This window comes from Miniopterus schreibersii, assembly GCF_964146895.1.
Source record: "Miniopterus schreibersii genome assembly, chromosome: 16".
In the NCBI taxonomy this organism is placed as follows: Eukaryota; Metazoa; Chordata; class Mammalia; order Chiroptera; family Miniopteridae; genus Miniopterus; species Miniopterus schreibersii.
This window is the reverse complement of record NC_138116.1, coordinates 735,546-753,640: the sequence shown is the minus strand read 5'-3', so window position 1 is coordinate 753,640 and position 18,095 is coordinate 735,546. Positions and strand designations below refer to the sequence as shown.

The 18,095-nt window shown below is 62.9% G+C and overlaps 2 protein-coding genes across 3 annotated transcripts; both read left to right on the top strand.

Annotated features, from left to right (window-relative positions):
• The first annotated feature begins 65 nt into the window (after positions 1-65).
• HGS (hepatocyte growth factor-regulated tyrosine kinase substrate) lies at positions 66-11,973 on the top strand. 2 transcript variants are annotated; one of them, XM_081162754.1, is made up of 22 exons: positions 66-178; positions 1,477-1,561; positions 1,792-1,867; positions 2,298-2,390; positions 3,837-3,960; positions 4,545-4,597; positions 4,966-5,034; positions 5,702-5,826; positions 6,741-6,819; positions 6,894-6,992; positions 7,129-7,224; positions 7,780-7,818; positions 7,891-8,034; positions 8,126-8,185; positions 8,582-8,792; positions 9,111-9,283; positions 9,362-9,502; positions 9,577-9,754; positions 10,392-10,525; positions 10,611-10,730; positions 10,874-10,963; positions 11,348-11,973. In XM_081162754.1, exons 1-22 carry the CDS (start codon positions 142-144, stop codon positions 11,456-11,458), a joined length of 2,337 nt encoding a protein of 778 aa, XP_081018880.1. In that variant the 5' UTR covers positions 66-141; the 3' UTR covers positions 11,459-11,973. The 2 variants fall into 2 exon arrangements, with proteins under 2 accessions (XP_081018880.1, XP_081018879.1); XM_081162753.1 differs by having other exon boundaries at positions 8,579-8,792.
• A 544-nt stretch (positions 11,974-12,517) lies between these two features.
• On the top strand, positions 12,518-16,218 carry MRPL12 (mitochondrial ribosomal protein L12). Its single transcript, XM_081162083.1, has 5 exons — positions 12,518-13,306; positions 13,903-14,089; positions 14,272-14,355; positions 15,615-15,749; positions 15,829-16,218. Exons 1-5 carry the CDS (start codon positions 13,233-13,235, stop codon positions 15,943-15,945), a joined length of 597 nt encoding a protein of 198 aa, XP_081018209.1. The 5' UTR covers positions 12,518-13,232; the 3' UTR covers positions 15,946-16,218.
• Positions 16,219-18,095: the final 1,877 nt, after the last annotated feature.

Below are 18,095 nucleotides of genomic sequence, written 5' to 3'. Positions count from 1 at the left end.
GCCTCCTCGCCGCTCGAGGGTGGGCCCCGCGACGTGTGCGTGCGTGCGTGCGCGCGCCCGAGGGGAAGGCGGAAGCGGAAGTCGGGGGCGCGCCGGCTAGCAGCGAAGGAGGCCTCGGCGTCGGGTCGGGCCCGGGTCGCCATGGGGCGCGGCAGCGGCACCTTCGAGCGTCTCCTAGGTAACGCGGCCCTGCCCCTCCCGGCTGCCCGCGGCCCGAGGGGTCCGAGCGGCGCCGCGCGGCCGGGGCCTGGGTGGGGGCGCGGCGGGCGGGGCGCGGCGGTGCCGGGGCGGGCGGGGGTCCGCGGAGGGGCCGGGCCGGCAGCCGACAGCCCCCGGGAGCCGGCCGCGGGCGCCTGACGGAGCGCCCCCGACGTCCCGAGTCACCGAGACGGGTGACTTAGCAAATCTCGGGAGACGCCCTCCCCGCAGAGCTAGGCTGCGTGGGGTTCGGGCCTTCGGACCCAACGCTGGCACCCCAAAAAAAGAGGACACCTTTGTGGGACCCGCCACGCTCCTTCGAGGCCCGTTCCCTGCGGGCCGGTCGCCCCCGCTCGCTCGGGCTCAGGAGGGCGCTCCCTCCGCCTGTCAGAGGCCGTGGCTGCTTCTCTCTGAGCCTCGGGGGAGGGGAGGTCACAGATTTTAGGAAGGAAAACGAGTGTTTCCGGGCAGGCCCCCCTCCTCCAGTGCCCCGCGGTCAGCCCGAGCCCACCGCCCCTTCCCTCGAGTGGCCTCCGACGGGGCTTCATTCTTGCCCTTGGAAGGTGCAGGCCCAGGGACTCAGCCACATGGGGCGGTTCAGCCTTTTAGGGATCAGTCCAGAAGTTGCCACCAGCTCAGTACTGAAGGTGGACAGGCCCTGTCCGGCTATTTGTAGGCGTGATGGGGAGAGGGGGGTATTAGTTGGAGAATTCCCTGAGGTCAGCCTTGTTTCGTCGCACAAAGACCCTTGATACAGAGGACAGGAGTCCATGGTGCATCCCCCAAGCCTGGCCTCCGTGGAAATCTAACCAACTAGGTCAAACTTCTGAAAACTGGGGACCCTGAGGATTGAGGCAGCAGGTTTCTCTGTTGAGAAACAGCCAGCGTAGCACTGAATGCTGGCTCTGTTCCCGGCAAGCTGTGTGACTCCCGCCAGTGACCTCACCTCTCTGCTTCAGTTTGTAAGAGGATCGAAACAGGACCCAGCTCGTAAGGCTGTGAGAAGCAAGCACAGGGAGAGCGTTTGGAAGGGCCCCGGGCTTGTAACAGGCACACAACGGGATTCCTCTGTTATTGTTTTTCAAGCTTTTTGTCTCATTAGGTCAGGACAGCAGTTTTCACGGTTATCACTGTGTCAGGAGGATTCTCACGGCGTTGTCCATTGGGTCCAGACGTTTAAAATGGGCAGGAGGCAGCTGCTCCTTCCTGTTGCTAAGCTGGGGCACCCTTGGGAATCACAACAGGATGAGCTCCTGTAATGGTGTGTTTCTGTCTTAGATAAAGCGACCAGCCAGCTTCTGCTGGAGACTGACTGGGAGTCCATCCTGCAGATCTGCGACCTGATCCGCCAGGGGGACACGCAGTAAGTGAGGAGGACTCTTGTGCCACTACCCTCCAGGGCCCTGTGGCCTTGGTGTGGAGCTGCATGCTCTGCATGCTGGGGTTTTGGGGATCTGGGCACAGCCAAAGACCTCTCTCTGTACAGCTTGGGGATCCCAAGGGCTACATGACACCTGGACTTGTCTTTTCGTAGTTGCTGTGACTCTTCTTTTTTTGAATTTTTGTGCTTGTACCAATACTTTTTTCCTTCAGGGCAAAATATGCTGTGAGTTCCATCAAGAAGAAAGTCAACGACAAGAACCCTCATGTGGCCTTGTATGCCCTAGAGGTGACTAGACCCCTGCATGCCAATCCTTTCCAGGGTCCCTATCCCCAGCAGTCAGGATGGCCGAGAGCAGCGGCCCCTGAGGCCTGGCCCACTTGCCTGGGCACACCACCAGCGCAATGTGGGCACTGGGTGTAAGGGCGGATATGAGCGACCCTGACATGGAGCTGGGGCCAGAAGCCGGGCCTCAGCTTCTCCACCTGAAATGGGGAGTTAGGACAGTTAAGTCTCTGTCCTTGGTGATGACGCGTGGAGTGAGGAACCTGGGTAGTGCTGGCACTGCCTGCCTCAGGCTTTCATGGAGTCTCCCCTGATGGGCTAGGTGACCTGAGCGGCCTGTGGAAGACTGCCTTCTGCTGGGGAGGTGGGCCCGTCCAGGAGGGGTCCTTGCCCTGACCAGCAGCTGGACCCTTCCCCTGCTTGGGGTCTGCAGGTCATGGAGTCTGTGGTGAAGAACTGTGGCCAGACAGTCCACGATGAGGTGGCCAACAAGCAGACTATGGAGGAGCTGAAGGAGCTGCTGAAGGTGGGCACTCTGTCGGGAGCAATAGATCCAGATGGGGTCAGAGGAGCACCTCACCCTGCTGCCAGGCCTTTGCTTCTCCAGTGTTTGCTGGTACCTGGGGCGGGAACAGTGCCAGGTGCAGCAGAGACCGGAGGGGGAGCGTCGGTAGTCCCTGCGCCATGCCAATCCCAGCCCGGCGATGTCTGGGTACAGGAGGCCTCTCTCTTCCTTAAGGTGGGAGAAGGCTTCCTGGGGCAGGGCTGGGAGCCAAGCCTTGAAGGGCAGGGGACACTCACTGGAGAAGGTGGAGGAAGGAGTTGCGTGTGAGAGCAGAGGCCCGGGGACCCCCAAGGGCAGCTTGGCAGGTTCCAAGCCCGGGGAAGGTTCCGAGCGGGATGCGCATGGGTATGATGGAGGGAGACTGGGGGAGACGCCCTCCTTTGGCAGAGGAGGAAAAGTCCTCCTGGATCCAAAACATTGTCCTGAGGGGCCCCTGCCAGTGGCCTCCCAGGTCGGCAGGGATTGTGACGTGGGCAATGACACCCCGGGGTATGTGATGCAGAGCTGGGTGGGGCAGACATTCTTTGAGATGAAAGGGTGCCCCACGGAGGTGAGGCTGCCTGAGTGGCCGCTGAGGAGCGCAGCCCCAGGCACCATCTTGCTGCCACCAGTGGGCCAGGCCACGGTCTCCTGGACCTGTCCCAGTGCCTGTGGCCCATGGGTCCAGGAGCCCATCTGGGACCTGAGCTGACAGCTGGCTTCTCTGAGGCCCACTGGGAGAGCAGGAGTTAGGAGCTGCCTCCTCCTGCGTCGGCAGACTGTGCCTGTTCTGCTGCATGTGATCTAAGGCAGTTAGTCCCCCTGGGAGATAGGAGGGGGTTGTCCACTGATTGGGCACAGATCACAGGAAAGACCCAGAAGTCCGGCGCTGATCTGTGGTTGGCATCTCCGTGAAGTGGCTTTCTCTTTCCGCCATCCTCCTGAGCGTCCTGTATGGACAGCGCCCCAGGGGCTCTAGAAGTGTACCTGGCTGTGCTTTCAGCCGGTGGAGTTGGTGGCTCTCTAGGTGGGTGTGTCCCTGGAGCATCTGTAACTGGAAAGAAGGGCCCGTGTCAGGCAGGGCCAGAGTGTTACAGACTGAGGGGCTCCCAGTCCGGTCAGGATGGGGTGGGAAGAGACGCATGTTGTTACGGGGTCAAGGGACTTGGAGAGCTTTTGCCTTGGGTCCCTGGGGTTACAGTGCTGGCCCTGAGTGGGCAGACAGGTGTGTGGGGTTCGTCCTCAGGGATGGGGTTCCATGGAGGAGGGCTGGGCCTGGGGAGAGGGTTGTACGTGGCCCCTGTGCCCCACCTGGGGGACCCCCCCTGCTCTGAGGAGGGGGGGGTCTCACCAGCCAGTTTGTCACGCTGGGACTTCCCTTTGGCACCTCTGTCTCTGGTGGTCCTCATGTCCTTCGTTCCTCTGCAGAGGCAGGTGGAGGTCAATGTCCGAAACAAGATCCTGTACCTGATCCAGGCCTGGGCACACGCCTTCCGGAATGAGCCCAAGTACAAGGTGGTGCAGGACACCTACCAGATCATGAAGGTGGAGGGTGAGTCGGGTTTGGGACACCGCCTGCACTAGGTGGGACCAAGGGGGGCTGAGTTTACCCTGGGCGGGTGGGAGACAGCACCCCACCAAGTGACCATCAGTGGGCGCATAGTTGGGCATCCCCAAGGTGGGTACATGGGGTCAGCTGGGCTCTGGGCACCCAAGCCCCTGCCTTTCCAGACCTCACACCCATCAGGGCCGGGGTGGGGCCAAGCAGCACACAGCAGGTGAGTGAGAAGTGAACAGAGAAGCTGACCTCTGAGGGCAGGGTCCAAGGAGGGAGGGAGTCAGGTTAGGACCAGTGGGCAGGGAGGCCTGAGCGTGAGAGTGAACAGTGAGTGGAGGTCTGGGCCCAGCATCCTGCTGAGGACTCAGGTTCAGAGGCCCCAGGAGGAACAGCCTGTGGGGAGCCACCTGGGTGTGGGGCAGCTGCCAGCTGTGCTCTTGGAGGTCTGTCTGTGGAGATAGATGCTGAGACACAGAACATGGCTCCTGGAGGTGTTGGGGCCAACTGAGGGGCAGATAAAGCTGTGGGGCCTCACACACCAGGGCAGCCCCAGCGTGACTGCAGCCTCCTTTCTCTAGGACACGTCTTCCCCGAGTTCAAGGAGAGCGACGCCATGTTTGCTGCAGAGAGAGTGAGTCTGTGCTGGGCGTGGGGTGGGGCTGCTCCGAGGAAGCTGGAGGGAGCCTGTGACAGGCCTGCTGGGAGCACTGGCCGCCGGTGAGCTGCTGTGTGTCTCGAAAGTGAGACGTCTAGCGTCACCAGGTAGAGCCGGCAGGCTGAGCCGGGAACATGGTTCAGGTGCTTTTGGACCATGGCTGGTGGCTCGTGTGGTTAAATAAGCACTGGCCTGTCCCCAAGGCCACAGCGTCCTGCTTTTGAGCCTTAGAGAGAAAAGAAGTCTTTTGGAGGGGGCTCCTTCCTCGTGACTGGGCCCAGCCTCTGTAGGGAGTGGAGGCAGAGTTTGCGGGGCTGTGGGGTCCTGACTCTGCTTCCCCATAGGCCCCCGACTGGGTGGACGCTGAGGAGTGCCACCGTTGCAGGGTGCAGTTCGGGGTAGTGACCCGCAAGGTGAGTCACCCATTGTGGGGAGGGGTCCTACCACCCACCGCCATCAGGAGGCCACTGCAGCCACACATGGTGAATGTGGTTACCCAGGGCCTGGTGTGTAACAGTCGGTGCCGCCGGGAAAAGCTCGCGCTCCCCGGGGGCAGGAACACCCAAGGCCAGGGCTGGGGGCTCGGACTGCGCTGTCTTGGCCGACAGCCCCTCAGCCAGCGATGGCAATGGTGACAGCTGGGTCTGGGATATCAGCAGATATACCAGAGCCCCACCCAGCCCAATTGACACACTTTTTTTGTGAATTAAAAAAAAAGATTATTTTTTTATTGCCGTTTAGAGGGAGGGAGAGAGAAACATTGATGTGAGAGCACAATGTTGTTTGGCTGCCTCCTGCACCCCCCCAGGGATCGAGCCTGCAGCCCCAGCATGTGCCTTTGGCCAGGAATCAAACTGGCAACCTTTTGGTGCACAGGACGACCCCCAACCAGTTGAGCCTCACCTGCCAATGCAAATCTTTCTTTTTAATTTAAAGTATTTTTCCCCAAACGGTGACTGCAGTTGACATCCTGGGCCCGGGCCCTATTCCCCTGGCAGCTCTCAGAGGGTGGTGCTGGGAGGGGTGGTATGAGGGGTCTGTGGCCCATCACACAGCCACCACCTCCACCCTGTGTCACAGCACCACTGCCGGGCCTGTGGCCAAATCTTCTGTGGCAAGTGCTCCTCCCGGTACTCCACCATCCCTAAGTTCGGCATCGAGAAGGAGGTGCGTGTGTGCGAGCCCTGCTACGAGCAGCTCAACAAGTGAGTCCCCACCAGCCCCAGCCTGCTCCCTGCACTCCACCAGCCCAGCTTCTGTCCACTGAGGACTGTCAGAGGGCTGGCCCCGGCCCCGAGTTCCAACCTCAGCTGCACCCAGACTCAAGACAGAGCCAGGCGGTAACCCAGGCTTGGGACCTGCCAGCCCATTGCTGCAGTTTATTTGCCTTTTAACTTTTTAGTTTGGAAGTAAAACTTCCAGGAAAGACGCAAGCCTGACGAGGGGAGGGGTGCCCTCCGCCTTGCCCCTCAGTGTTGATGTGTTGCCACAGTGGCTTCCCCTACATTTGTGTTTACACGTGTTTGGTCCTGACCTTCCTGTGTGTGTCTGGGAAGAGGAACCTTCTGTTCTGGAGCCCAGCAGGGTTGTCAGGGTGGCACTGACATCAGCGTGGCTCTTGCATGTCCTCGATGGTGTTGTGCTGGTTCCAGTGATGTTGGTGGCAGTTCTGTCCCTCCAGGGCCCGTTCGGCTCTTAGCCCCTCCCCCGCGTGCTCCCACCCTCTTTCCTGAGGGAGACCCTGCTGAAGCTTCCAGGCCCTTGCAGCAGTTCCTTCGTTTGGGCTTGAGGTTCCTGCGTGGTTCGGGTCAGGGTTTGTGCTCCTGGCTGTGTCCTCAGTGTAGTAGGTGCAGAGGCCGTGCTGTCTATCTATTCACCCCAGCAATCCCTTGTTAGGTGGTGGTCAGTCTGGCCGGGCAGGTGGTTGAACCTCACTCTCCCAGGTCCCTTGGCCTGGAAGCAGCAGCTGGTGTGAGGGTTCAGGTTTTCTCTCGAGTATGGGCTGTGGAACCACTGTCATCACTCTGATGACATTAGAGGGAGTCCCAGGTGACTTCCTCGAGAACCTTGGGGGGCCAGGGTGCGGAGCTTGGTCCCCCACAGCACCCTGTTGTTTCAGGAAAGCGGAGGGCAAGGCCCCCTCCACGGCGGAGCTGCCCCCGGAGTACCTGACCAGCCCCCTGTCGCAGCAGTCCCAGGTAGGCCCAGCCCAGGCCCCTCCCCTTAGCACTTCCCCCTCCTGGGACCTGCTCACCCCCCTGTGTGCTCCCAGCTGCCCCCCAAGAGGGACGAGACGGCCCTGCAGGAGGAGGAGGAGCTGCAGCTGGCCCTGGCCCTGTCGCAATCGGAGGCAGAGGAGAAGGAGAGGATGGTGAGTGGGGCGGCGGGGAGACCTGAAGCTTTGCTACGTCTGTGGGTGCTGGGGGGGCACCCCTAGATGTTAGGGGAGGGCAGAGTGCGGAGGCTCGTCCTGCTGTGCCATGTGCTCCCTATGGGTCCTCCTGCAGAGACAGAAGTCAGGGTACACCACATACCCCAAGGCGGAACCCACGCCCGTGGCCTCATCAGCACCCCCCGCCAGCAGCTTGTATTCCTCTCCCGTGGTGAGTGCCCTGGGAGGGAGCAGGAGGGCTGCCCCAGAAAGGACGGCACCTGTCACTCTGCCTCCCCTCCTGCCCCACCCTGGCTCTCGGCTCCCTGATCCGGGATCCCCTGTGGGGTGGAGAACACTAGAGAGGCTGGGGGCCCCACTAGCGAGAGTCCCATCCCAGGTGGGAGGTAGTGGGAATCCTGGGGCCAACGGTAGCTGCCCCTTTCTAGACCCAACCTGTGACTGTGACAGGTCTTACTTTCTGGGGTTCAGCCTAGTCCTGCTGTGACTAGGAGGTGGTGGTGGGTGGGGCTAGCCAGGCACATGGGTTGAGAATAGCCCTGCCACCTACCTATTGGGGACCATTTTTACGGTTGATGGGAGGGTGGGTGGGGTGCTGCCTTGCGTCTTGTCAGCGGTTATGGAGTCCCTCAGGTCCCCCACAAATCAGCCCTAGCCAGACTCCAGCACCCCATCACTGCTGTGCCATCTGGCCTCCTGAGCGACAGCTGGGGAGGAGCCACGGTGTGTGGCCTGTGACCCCTCAGACCCTCCCCTGTCTCCCCAGAACTCGTCGGCACCGCTGGCTGAGGACATGGACCCTGAGGTGAGTCCCCCGTGCATGGTGCTTCCCCTTGCTGCTCCCTGGCCCTCGGGATGACCACGTGTTGTCCTGCAGCTCGCCCGGTACCTCAACCGGAGCTACTGGGAGAAGAAGCAGGAGGAGGCTCGGAGGAGCCCCACGCCGTCCGCACCTGCGCCCATGGCGGAGCCGGCCGCGCAGCCCGGGGAGGCGCACACAGCCCCTGTAGCTGTGGTGGAGGTGAGGTGTGCTCTCAGTGCTCCTGGGCCACGGTCCCCTGGGAGGGGCCGTGGGGACAGGCCAGCCCCACTCACTTTCTGGTCTCTTCCAGACGTCCCTCCCGGAGACAGACCCTCAGCCGATAACGTCCTCCGGCGGCCCCTTTAGTGAGGTAAGCTCCCTCCTCGGGCCAGGGAAACAGCCTCCTGAGTGCAGAGCACCAGGCCCCGCACAGGTGCCTGCCACCTATAGTGGCTTCCTGGCGGGGGCTTGGCCATTGGCTGCCTACCCAGAGCCACCCAGCTCAGTCTGTCCTGAGGCTTCCGGGCTTCGTTCGCCACTGGAGTAAGACGCCAGGGCTTTTGCAAGGGATGCAGGTCTCAAGTCACCACTGGTGGGTGTGCCTAGGGCATGGCCACGGGCCGCAGCCAGCTCTGTCCTGGCCTCGGCTTCCTCGTTTATAGGACTGGAGGCTACGGTGCCTGCAGCGCCCTCGGAGGGTCAGGTCTGGTGGTGCAGGGGGGCTGCTGAGGCTGACTCAGGAGCCCGGGTCCCACTGTCACAGCAGCAGTTCCAGAATGGGGAGTCGGAGGAGAGCCATGCGCAGTTCCTGAAGGCCCTGCAGAACGCAGTGAGCACCTTCGTCAACCGCATGAAGAGCAACCACGTGCGCGGCCGCAGCATCACCAACGACTCGGCCGTGCTGTCCCTCTTCCAGTCCATCAACGGCATGCACCCCCAGCTGCTGGAGCTGCTCAACCAGCTGGATGAGCGCAGACGTGCGTGGCCCTGGGCCTCCGCCGGCCTCACCAGCCAGTGCTGTGCGAGGGCCCCCACGCTGCCGGTGGCTGCGGGCAGTAGCAAGGTCCCTGGGGCAGGGCTGTCCCGGGGAGCTGTGACCTCTCAGGCTCCGGGGAGGGCGTCCCAGTGACAGGAAGTGTCCCACTGAGCACGAAACAATCCGCTGAAGGAAGAATACCCCAGCCCCGGTGCCAGCCGTACCCTGTCAGCAAGCACTGGCAGGACAAGGGCAGGCGCCCCATGGGCAGCTCATGTGTCTGTACAATGCCAAGGGCCCTGCTCTGCCTCCCCCACAGTGTACTACGAGGGGCTGCAGGATAAGCTGGCACAGATCCGCGATGCCCGGGGGGCGCTGAGCGCCTTGCGGGAGGAGCACCGGGAGAAGCTGCGCCGGGCGGCAGAGGAGGCAGAGCGCCAGCGCCAGATCCAGCTGGCCCAGAAGCTGGAGATCATGCGGCAGAAGAAGCAGGTGCTGTGGGCGGCCTGGCAGCCAGGCTTTGGGGACACTGGGAGGCGGCCGTGCTGACTGCTGCCCTGTGGCCCACAGGAGTATCTGGAGGTGCAGAGGCAGCTGGCCATCCAGCGCCTGCAGGAGCAGGAGAAGGAGCGGCAGCTGCGCCTGGAGCAGCAGAAGCAGACCATCCAGATGCGCGCCCAGATGCCTGCCTTCCCCCTGCCCTATGCCCAGGTGCGCCCCACGCCTCATTCCCGCTGGCCTGCAGTCACTGGGAGCCTCCCTGACAGCCGTCTCTTTGTCCCCAGCTCCAGGCCATGCCCGCAGCGGGGGGCGTGCTGTACCAGCCCTCGGGTCCCACAAGTTTCCCAGCGACCTTCAGCCCGGCCGGCTCAGTGGAGGGCTCCCCCATGCACACTGTGTACATGAGCCAGCCAGCCCCGGCTGGCGGCGGCCCCTACCCCAGTGTGCCTGGGGCCGCAGCAGGTAACAGGGTGGGCGGACGTGCCGACCAGCCAGGATAAGCCCCAAAACGTTACCTTCTTTCATTTTTATTTTTGCATAACAGGTTTACAGAATAGTTAACGGGATAACGCAGAGGATTTCTGAGATTCCCCAAGTGTTAACATTTCACCACGTGCTCTTTGCTCACACGCACACGCACGTATTCACTGCACTCACTAAAATGCGTTTTCTCTCACACCTTCGTCTCTAGGCTCAGGTGTCCTCCCCTTTGTGTGCCTGTCACTGCCCCCCACCCTACCCCATCCCATGTTGACTGACTTGTTCGGTCCCAGAATTCAGAGAGCAGTTTCAGGAACGCCAGCCAAGGCCGCTGTGAAAGGCTGATGTTCGTTGTCCTAAGTCCCAATTCTAGGTTCAGAAGTCACCAGGCTGAGCTGTCTCCCACCCCCAGTGTCATTTACTCAGTTGGGGTACTCTTGGGTTCATTTCTCCTGATTTCATTCAGTGCTGGGGGTCCTCTCCCATCCTTGTTGATCTCATTTTTCTCCGGTGAGAATGTGAACCGTGAACTTGGTTCCAAAAACTCACAACAAAAAGGAAAACTCAGAGAAATGCTCCCCAAGCCCGGGGTCTTAACCTCACTCCTCTTCCCCCACAGATCCCAGCATGGTGAGCACCTACATGTACCCAGCGGGGGTCACTGGTGCGCAGGCAGCCCCCCAGGGCCCAGCGGGGCCCAGCGCCAACCCAGCCTACTCCTCCTACCAGCCCACCCCAACCCAGGGCTATCAGGTAGGGGGGTGGGGCTGCTCCCCTCCCGAGGCCCCAGTGAAGCACCAGCCAAGCCCTTCTCCCCTCACACTCCTTCCCTCCACAGACGGTGGCCTCCCAGCCCCAGCAGAGCCTCCCGGCCATCTCCCAGCCCCCGCAATCGGCCAGCATGGGTTACATGGGGAGCCAGGCAGTGTCCATGGGCTACCAGCCCTATAGCATGCAGGTGAGACCACGTGGGGCAGCCAGATGGCAGGTCCCTGGCAAGAAGCTGGGGGAGCACTGGCCGGGCTCAGCCCTTCTGACCACCCCCACACCGCTGGGCTCCCCTAGTGGGTTTCCCAAGAAGTTCCCTCTCATCTTCCACAGGGTCTCGTGACTCCCCTCCCCAGCCAGGATGCACCTCTGCCGCCCCCTCAGCAGCCCTACCTCTCGGGGCAGCAGCCCATGTACCAGCAGGTGAGCCTTTCCCAGGGCCACCACCCTGGGGACCTGGGCCCTCAGCACAGGGCAGTCCTGGGAAGAACAGGAAGTTTTGGCTGGGAATTCTGCTTGGCCAACAACCTGGACGCACAGGCATCCTGTGGAGAGCAGAGCCCACGTTGTCTTAGAAGCTGAACTCTGTGGACACCATTGGGAACTCCGAGGGTTGGCCCCCGCTGGGGCAGGAAGCTCAGAGAGCCGGTGACAAGCTGGAGGGGGAGGGACCGCCACCCTCCGTGGCCTCCACTGGAGGGCTGAGTCCCAGGGACAAGGTGGAGATGGGGTGTTCTGGAGAAGCCACCAGAGGGTGGGGACTGGGGGCCTGGGGGAGGACCAATGGCTTGTCCCCTTGTCCCCCAGATGGCGCCCTCTGGTGGCCCTCCCCAGCAGCCGCAGCCGGTGGCCCAGCAGCCGCCCACACAGGGGCCGCAGGTGCAGGGCCGTGAAGCCCAGCTCATCTCCTTCGACTGACCCCAGGCCAGCTTGCTGCCCAGAGTAACACTACGTTCTCCGAGGTCGCCGCGTCCGCCTCTGACTAGCGTCTTCCCTCCTGCTCCTCTTCTGCGCCCTGTAGTGTCCCTGCTCCCGCGAGCCGGTGGCCCTTCTCCCCAGCCCGCCTCTCCCTGCCCCGCCTGCCGGCTCATCCCCTCGGCTCCACCCTCCTCCTGGTCCCTGAGTTGGCCTCTGACTCCTTTCCCCACGGCTGGGCCTGGGGGCGGAGGTGGGAGGGCAGCATCTCCGACAGGAGCCCCGCCTGGTGTCAGCTCCCTCTGCCCTCCCATCCCCGTCATGGGGGCCCCTGGTCTGACTAGTGTGAGTGCTCCCCAGAGCCCTCCAGTGCCCCCTCCCCGGGCTGTCACCAGGGCACCCCTGGCCCCCACAGGAAGGTGGGGGTTGTCTTCAGCTTCTGTGCTTCTGAGCTGTCATCTCGTCCAGCGCCCCCAGTAGCCGGAATGGAACAGCGGTAATAAAATCTCTAAAACAAGTGTCACGTGTCTGCTCAGAGGCACGGTGGTGGGCAGCGGGTCCGGCTCTGGACCGGAGTGTAGGCGCATCCTGCTGGCCAGCCTGTCGCCCGTCCCAGGCCCCGCTCCACGGGCAGCCTCCCTGGGACAGCACCACGGGGCAGGCCCGAGTCCCGGGAAGGGCTGGCAGGGCCCGAGGCTCCGGTCCGCCCGCCGGTTGTGGGGAAGAAAACGTTCCATGCTGAAGGCTCGGCCCCTCGCCCCGAGCGCGCGCCTTCAGTACCCAGGCCTCGGGCTGCAGCATTAGCGCCCCGGAGGGAACGCGCGAGTGTAACACACGGGCCACCTGAGCTCGGTCAAGGCGGGGCCGGGCGCTGGGCGGAGGAAACGTGCCTGCCCGTCGGCCTGTTGCCTGGGACCAGCAGAGGCCCGGGCCCCGGGCCGACGCCGCGGGGGGCTGAGCTGGGCCGAGGGGCGGGCGTCTGGGGACAGCGGGCTTAGGCGTCGCTCCTCCCCGCGGCCCGCCGCCCAGGTCCCCTCCCGGGCGAGCCGCAAGCCTCGGCCACACCAGCAGCGGCCGGGCCCCGCGGAAGGAGGCGGCCTCGCTCCCGGAGCGGCCTGGGCCGAAGGACAAGACGAGCCCCCGCGCTGGCGGGAGAGCAGCGGCCCCGGGAGGAAGGCGCCAGGAGCAGGCCGGCCAGCGGGCAGCGGCGAGGCGACCGCGGGCTCTGGAGCAAACGGCTCGAGCCGGAGGCCACGGTCAGCCGACGCGAGGCTTCCGCAGGGGCCACTGCGCGGCTCTACGCGGGCCGGCCTCCCCGACTGGACGGAGCCTGCCCGAGCTCCGGCCTCCACTGGCCTTCGTGCGCCCGGGTCGCCGAGCGGTAACCTCGGCGAGCGAGAGGAAGCCCGGCAGGGTGCGGCTAGAGCGTCCTCCCCAGCTCGTATGCTCGGCTGCCCTTGAGGCTAGAGCGTCTTCCCCCAGCTCGTGTACTCGGCTGCTCTGGCGGCTAGAGCGTCCTTCCCAGCTCGTATGCTCGGCCGCCTTGGAGGCTAGAGCGCCCTCCCCCAGCTCGTGTACTCGGCTGCTCTGGCGGCTAGAGCGTCCTTTCCAGCTCGTATGCTCGGCCGCCTTGGAGGCTAGAGCGCCCTCCCCCAGCTCGTGTACTCGGCTGCTCTGGCGGCTAGAGCGTCCTCCCCAGCTCGTGTACTCGGCTGCTCTGGCGGCTAGAGCGTCCCTCCTCCCCGGAGCCTCGTGTGACCTTCCCGCCAGCGGAGCGATGCTGCCGGCGGCCGCTCTCCCCCTGTGGGGGCCGTGTCTCGGCCTTCGGGGCGCCGCGCTCCGTCTCGCCAGGTACTGCGCGCTGCCGAGGCCCGGGCCGGCCGAGTGGGAATGCGCGGCCGGCCACCGATGGTTCCGGTCGGGGCGGCGGGCGGGAGGCCCCGCGAATTCGGCGTGTCCCGGCGGGGCGGGGGGCGTGGAGACCGCCGCGTGCCGGCCCCGCAGCCGTGCGGCCCCCGAGACGTGCGGAGAGTGCCGGGGTGGCCCCAGGTCACATTGGACGGGCTCCTGCCTTTCTCCGGGCCTCGGTTTCCCCCGCAGCCCCGTGACCTGGGAGGACCCCCATCGGCGCCTCGGCGTCCCGTCGTCAAAGGCCCCAGGTTCTGAAGGCTTCGTGCAGCAAAGTGCATGTGCATAGCTGCGTTGCCCGCGAGGTGCCAGGGTCCATTCAAACCGGGAAGTTGCTGCGGGCAGCGTCCCGCAATAGCAGTTACTTGGGTCCCTAAGGCCTGTGTAGATGTAAAGTAGCTGGGAAACCGCCTTGTTGTCGACGGGGACCCTCGAGCCTGAGAACTCTGGGTGGGGAGCAAGGGGCGAGGCCTGAACTCATGGCACCTGCCGCCCACCTACCTATGCCGGCCTAACAGCTCCCTTTGAATGGGCTCTAGGCAGCAGATACCACGGGTCTGCACCGTGCGGCTGATGAGATGCAGCAGCCATCGGAGGGGGGAGGCCCTGGCTGGTGCGCCCCTAGACAACGCCCCCAAGGAGTACCCCCCCAAGATCCAGCAGCTGGTCCAGGACATTGCCAGCCTCACGCTCCTGGAGATCTCAGACCTCAATGAGCTCCTGAAGGTATCACGGGGCCAGGCCTTGGCAGTGAGGGCTGGGGCTTGCGTCTTGTTCCCGGCGCACCTGGGGGCTTTGGTCAGCTGTGGGAAGTGTGCTCCCCGAGTGTGAGGACGTGCCAGGCTTGTCCGTGAGAGGGTGTGGGTGCGACTGCCAGCTTCTGAGACCGCTCTCCTCTGTCCCTGCAGAAAACGTTGAAGATCCAGGACGTGGGGCTCATGCCCATGGGTGGGGCAATGCCTGCTGCTGCCCCTGCCGCGGCAGCTCCCGAGGTGAGCCCAGGCGGTGTCCTATGCAGAAGGGCGTGTTTCCCTGGTGCCCAGTTCCCAGCTCCCCTCGTGTCCGTCACGTGGCCAGGTTTCTCTCGTCCCTCATCTCTGTCCTGCACCAGTCAACACACCCTGCAGATCTGTGTGCTTCTGGCTGTGGTTCTGGTCGGCCTCCCTGGGACCTGCTCCCTGCCAAGGATGTGCAGGCCCTGCCCACTGGAGACCACGGCTCTAGTGGAGGGAAACAGATGATGAGCCTGATGAGAGGAAAAAGAAATTATGTTGGATAGTACGGTGTTACAAGTACTGTGGGGGAAAGTAGGGAAGAAACTTAAGGGGTGGGGAGGGTTACGAGTTCAAGCAAGGCTGTGTTGAGCAGGGGACACTCTGGAGAGGAGACGGGAGGAGTGAGGGAGAGAGTAAGGCATTCCCCGCAGAGGGCGGCAGGCAGGAGGGCCATGGGGCATGTCCAGGGCTGGAGATGAGCAGGGAGGTGACGGCAGCTCCATCTCTGGGCGACTGGGACGGGTTTGGGCGTCTTTGAGGAAACCAGCGGACTTGAATCCACACGCTAATTTGTTTTGTTGTTGCTTTTTTAATTTTTTCAATATTTGTTATTTTTTTAAAATCCCAAGTTATCCACAAATAGAAATAGTAACACTCTCACCAGCCTTAGTAATGATTAAGGTTTTGTCACATTTGCATGTCCTGTCCCTTGAGGTTTAAGGCAGATCCCTGGTCTGTCCTTTCCTCTGTCCCCAGATACCTCTCTAAAAACACAGGTGGCCTGAAGCCATTTGCACAACAGAGAATTGGCGGGGACTGCCTGTCCCAGCCCACTCGGGGAGCTCTACCACCCCCTACCGGCCACTTGGGGAAGGTGGGGCTAAGGCTGGGCTGAGAACTGGAATGACACTGCTTTTCTGGAACGTTATTTCACCCAAAGCACTTTTGCTGTCGCTCTTCCTTGTCTCATAAGTTACAGTTTTAAGGGATGAGCTTTGGGGGCTGGAAAGGGAGGCAGTTTTAGACCAGCCTCTGGAGAGCTGGAAGTGGTTTTGGGTGGTAGAGCTCAGCCTGACGAGGGATGGACAAGGGAGGGGAAGCGCCGAGTGGGCAGGGGGCTGGCCTGGCCTGGACTGCCTCCTGCTGGACTCACAGGGGCCCTGCCTTTGGGGTTACAGGACAGGCAGCACAGGAACGATTGGGCCTGTTCCATGCTGTCCTCTCGCACCTGGCTGCCCACTGTTTCCCTCCCCCAGGCAGTAGAGGAAGACATCCCCAAACAAAAAGAGCAGACACATTTCACCGTCCGCCTCACGGAGGCAAAGCCTGTGGACAAAGTGAAGCTGATCAAGGAAATCAAGAACTACATCCAGGGCATAAACCTCGTGCAGGTGAGCTCCGGGCATCCCCTCCCAGGCTGGGCTTGGTCCGGGTAGCCCAGGCATGGTGTCTGACCTTGCTCTCCTGCAGGCAAAGAAACTGGTGGAGTCGCTGCCCCAGGAAATCAAAGCCAACGTTGCCAAGGCCGAGGCGGAGAAGATCAAGGCGGCGCTGGAGGCGGTGGGCGGCACCGTGGTCCTGGAGTAGGGCAGCGCTGAGGACTTGTGGACAGGGGTCTGTGGGACACGGGCACGGCCCTGCTGGCCCCACCCAGCACCCAGGCTCAGCCCATGGGCGCCTTGGAGCAGTACTGCACACTGCCACTGCGTGGCAGCCCAGTTTTGGGACAGGCATGGACCCGCTGAGCCCGGAGGGGCAGCTGCTGCCCTGAGCCCCACCGGGGCAGACTCTGAAACACGCCTCGAGGTTACCACGCGCCCCCTGTTGGCCGCTGAGAAAATACATGGTTTGGGCCGTGTATGTGCCGTGCTGTGTCCCGTGGGCAGTGGGGTGGGTGAGGGTCTGCAGGTGATCATCTGGGTCCACTGAGACCCCACAGCCAGTGGTGTTTCCCTGTCCTGCCTGGCAGGTGGCAGCTGAGCGTGGCTAATGCCAGATCTTCACCCAGGAGCTGGGTGTGCAGTGCTGGCCTCACTGGGACAGCCTCAGAGGCCATGGTGCATGCAGCTCCACCCAGGCTGGCAAGGGTGAGGCATGTGCCCCAGGTGGCCCTTAGAGAGGACCTGGGAGCCAGGGTGAGGTGAGGGAGGAGGCCACCCTCAGCCACTGAGTAAGGACAGCCCTGGGGCCTCCCTCCCAGGAACCTTGGCTTTCTTCTCTGGGGGCTGTGAATTCCTTCCTCCCAGCCCTTAGCCTGAGATTCCTGGGACTTTGGGCCCAGAGCAGGAGAAAGGGAGGCTGCAGTGTGCTTTGAGCACCTATGACCCCCAGGGGCCCCCACCCCCTTTGGCCCTGCTGGAAGAATGACTTGCAAGATCAGTTCTGTGGAACCAGAGGGGGGTGCTGTGTGTCCTGGAGTGCCACCTCTGGGTGGGACAGCTCACTCATGGGCGTGCCCAGCATTCCCCAAAGCTAGGGGCCTTCCCCCAGTGTGTGCTCCCTGCTGAACCACAAACAAGAAGGGTCCAAGGGGGGGCGCAGGAAGGCTGCTCCCTGGCCCAGAGAGCCCCCCGGACCACCCTACAAGGTTAATGATTCTCCATCAGCAGATCTTGGGTGTGCCTTCCCTCTAGAGGTGGCTGCTGGGCCAACTGGGGCTGGGTGTGGCCTGCTGACCTGACTGCCTCTTGGGGAGTAGAGGGAGGAGGTGGGCTGAGCTCACCGGCAGCCCAGGCCTGCAGGATCACAGACCCTTGTCCAGCTTTCCCTGGGAGCCAGGGGTACAACTGGGATGATGGGGCCCTCTGCTTCATCCTAGGGTGGCTGCTCAAAGGTGGGGGTGACCCTGCATTTCTGGCCAAACGCATTCCTCCTCCAGTACCCCCGGCTAAGTCTGGCTCCCAGTGGTGTCCATGTGGTGCCCTGCACCTGACCTCACAGTCAGATTCCTAAAAGCACTGGGCAGATCCTGGGTCTCCTGATGGGGGTCCTGGCCCACCACTCCCAGCTCCTCCTGACGTGCTGCAGCCTGCAAGTGGCCTGTAAACAGGTGTCTCAGGCCCTGGGGCTCTGCACTGGGAGGTGGGTCTCTGCCTCCTGAGCTTCCCTGCTTGTGCCCACACAGCACTTCACAAGACCCTAGTAGAAACCAGCCTTCCTGGTCTTTGTCCAGCCTGGCGAAAAGGTCACGGGACATGGCTGAGAGAGCCAGAGCTGACTCATGTGCTTCCTGCCCCTGCAGATGCCCGTTCCAGGGACCCTGGTGTCTGCCAGGCCACCCACGTGGCTGTCCTCCCTGCTAGGCTCCAGGAGAAAGTGCAAATGTCGCAGAACAGACCCCAGGCCCCAGCCGAGAGCCGGGCCTGGCGGGCAGCCTGTGTTCGCACTGCCTGCTGCCTGCCCGCCCAGCAGGCTTGTGACTGAGAACTCTGCCCCGACCTGCAATATCGGTCTTTCCCTTTTATTTATTTTTTAATCCGTCTTTATCGAGAAACATCAATGATGAGAGTCATTGGTCGGCTGCCTCCTGCACGCCCCCTGCTGGGGATGGAGCCCGCAACCGGCCCGGGCCGACTGGAATCGAACCTCCATCTCCTGGATCCCAGGTTGATGCTCAACCGGGAGCCCCACCGCCGGGCCCCTTTGATTCCTAAAGCGTCCAGAGCCGCCGGCCGGCCCTCCTGTTTCCCCCCGGGCTTCCTGTGGGCACCTGCCCTCCCTGGTTCCCCGGGACAGTT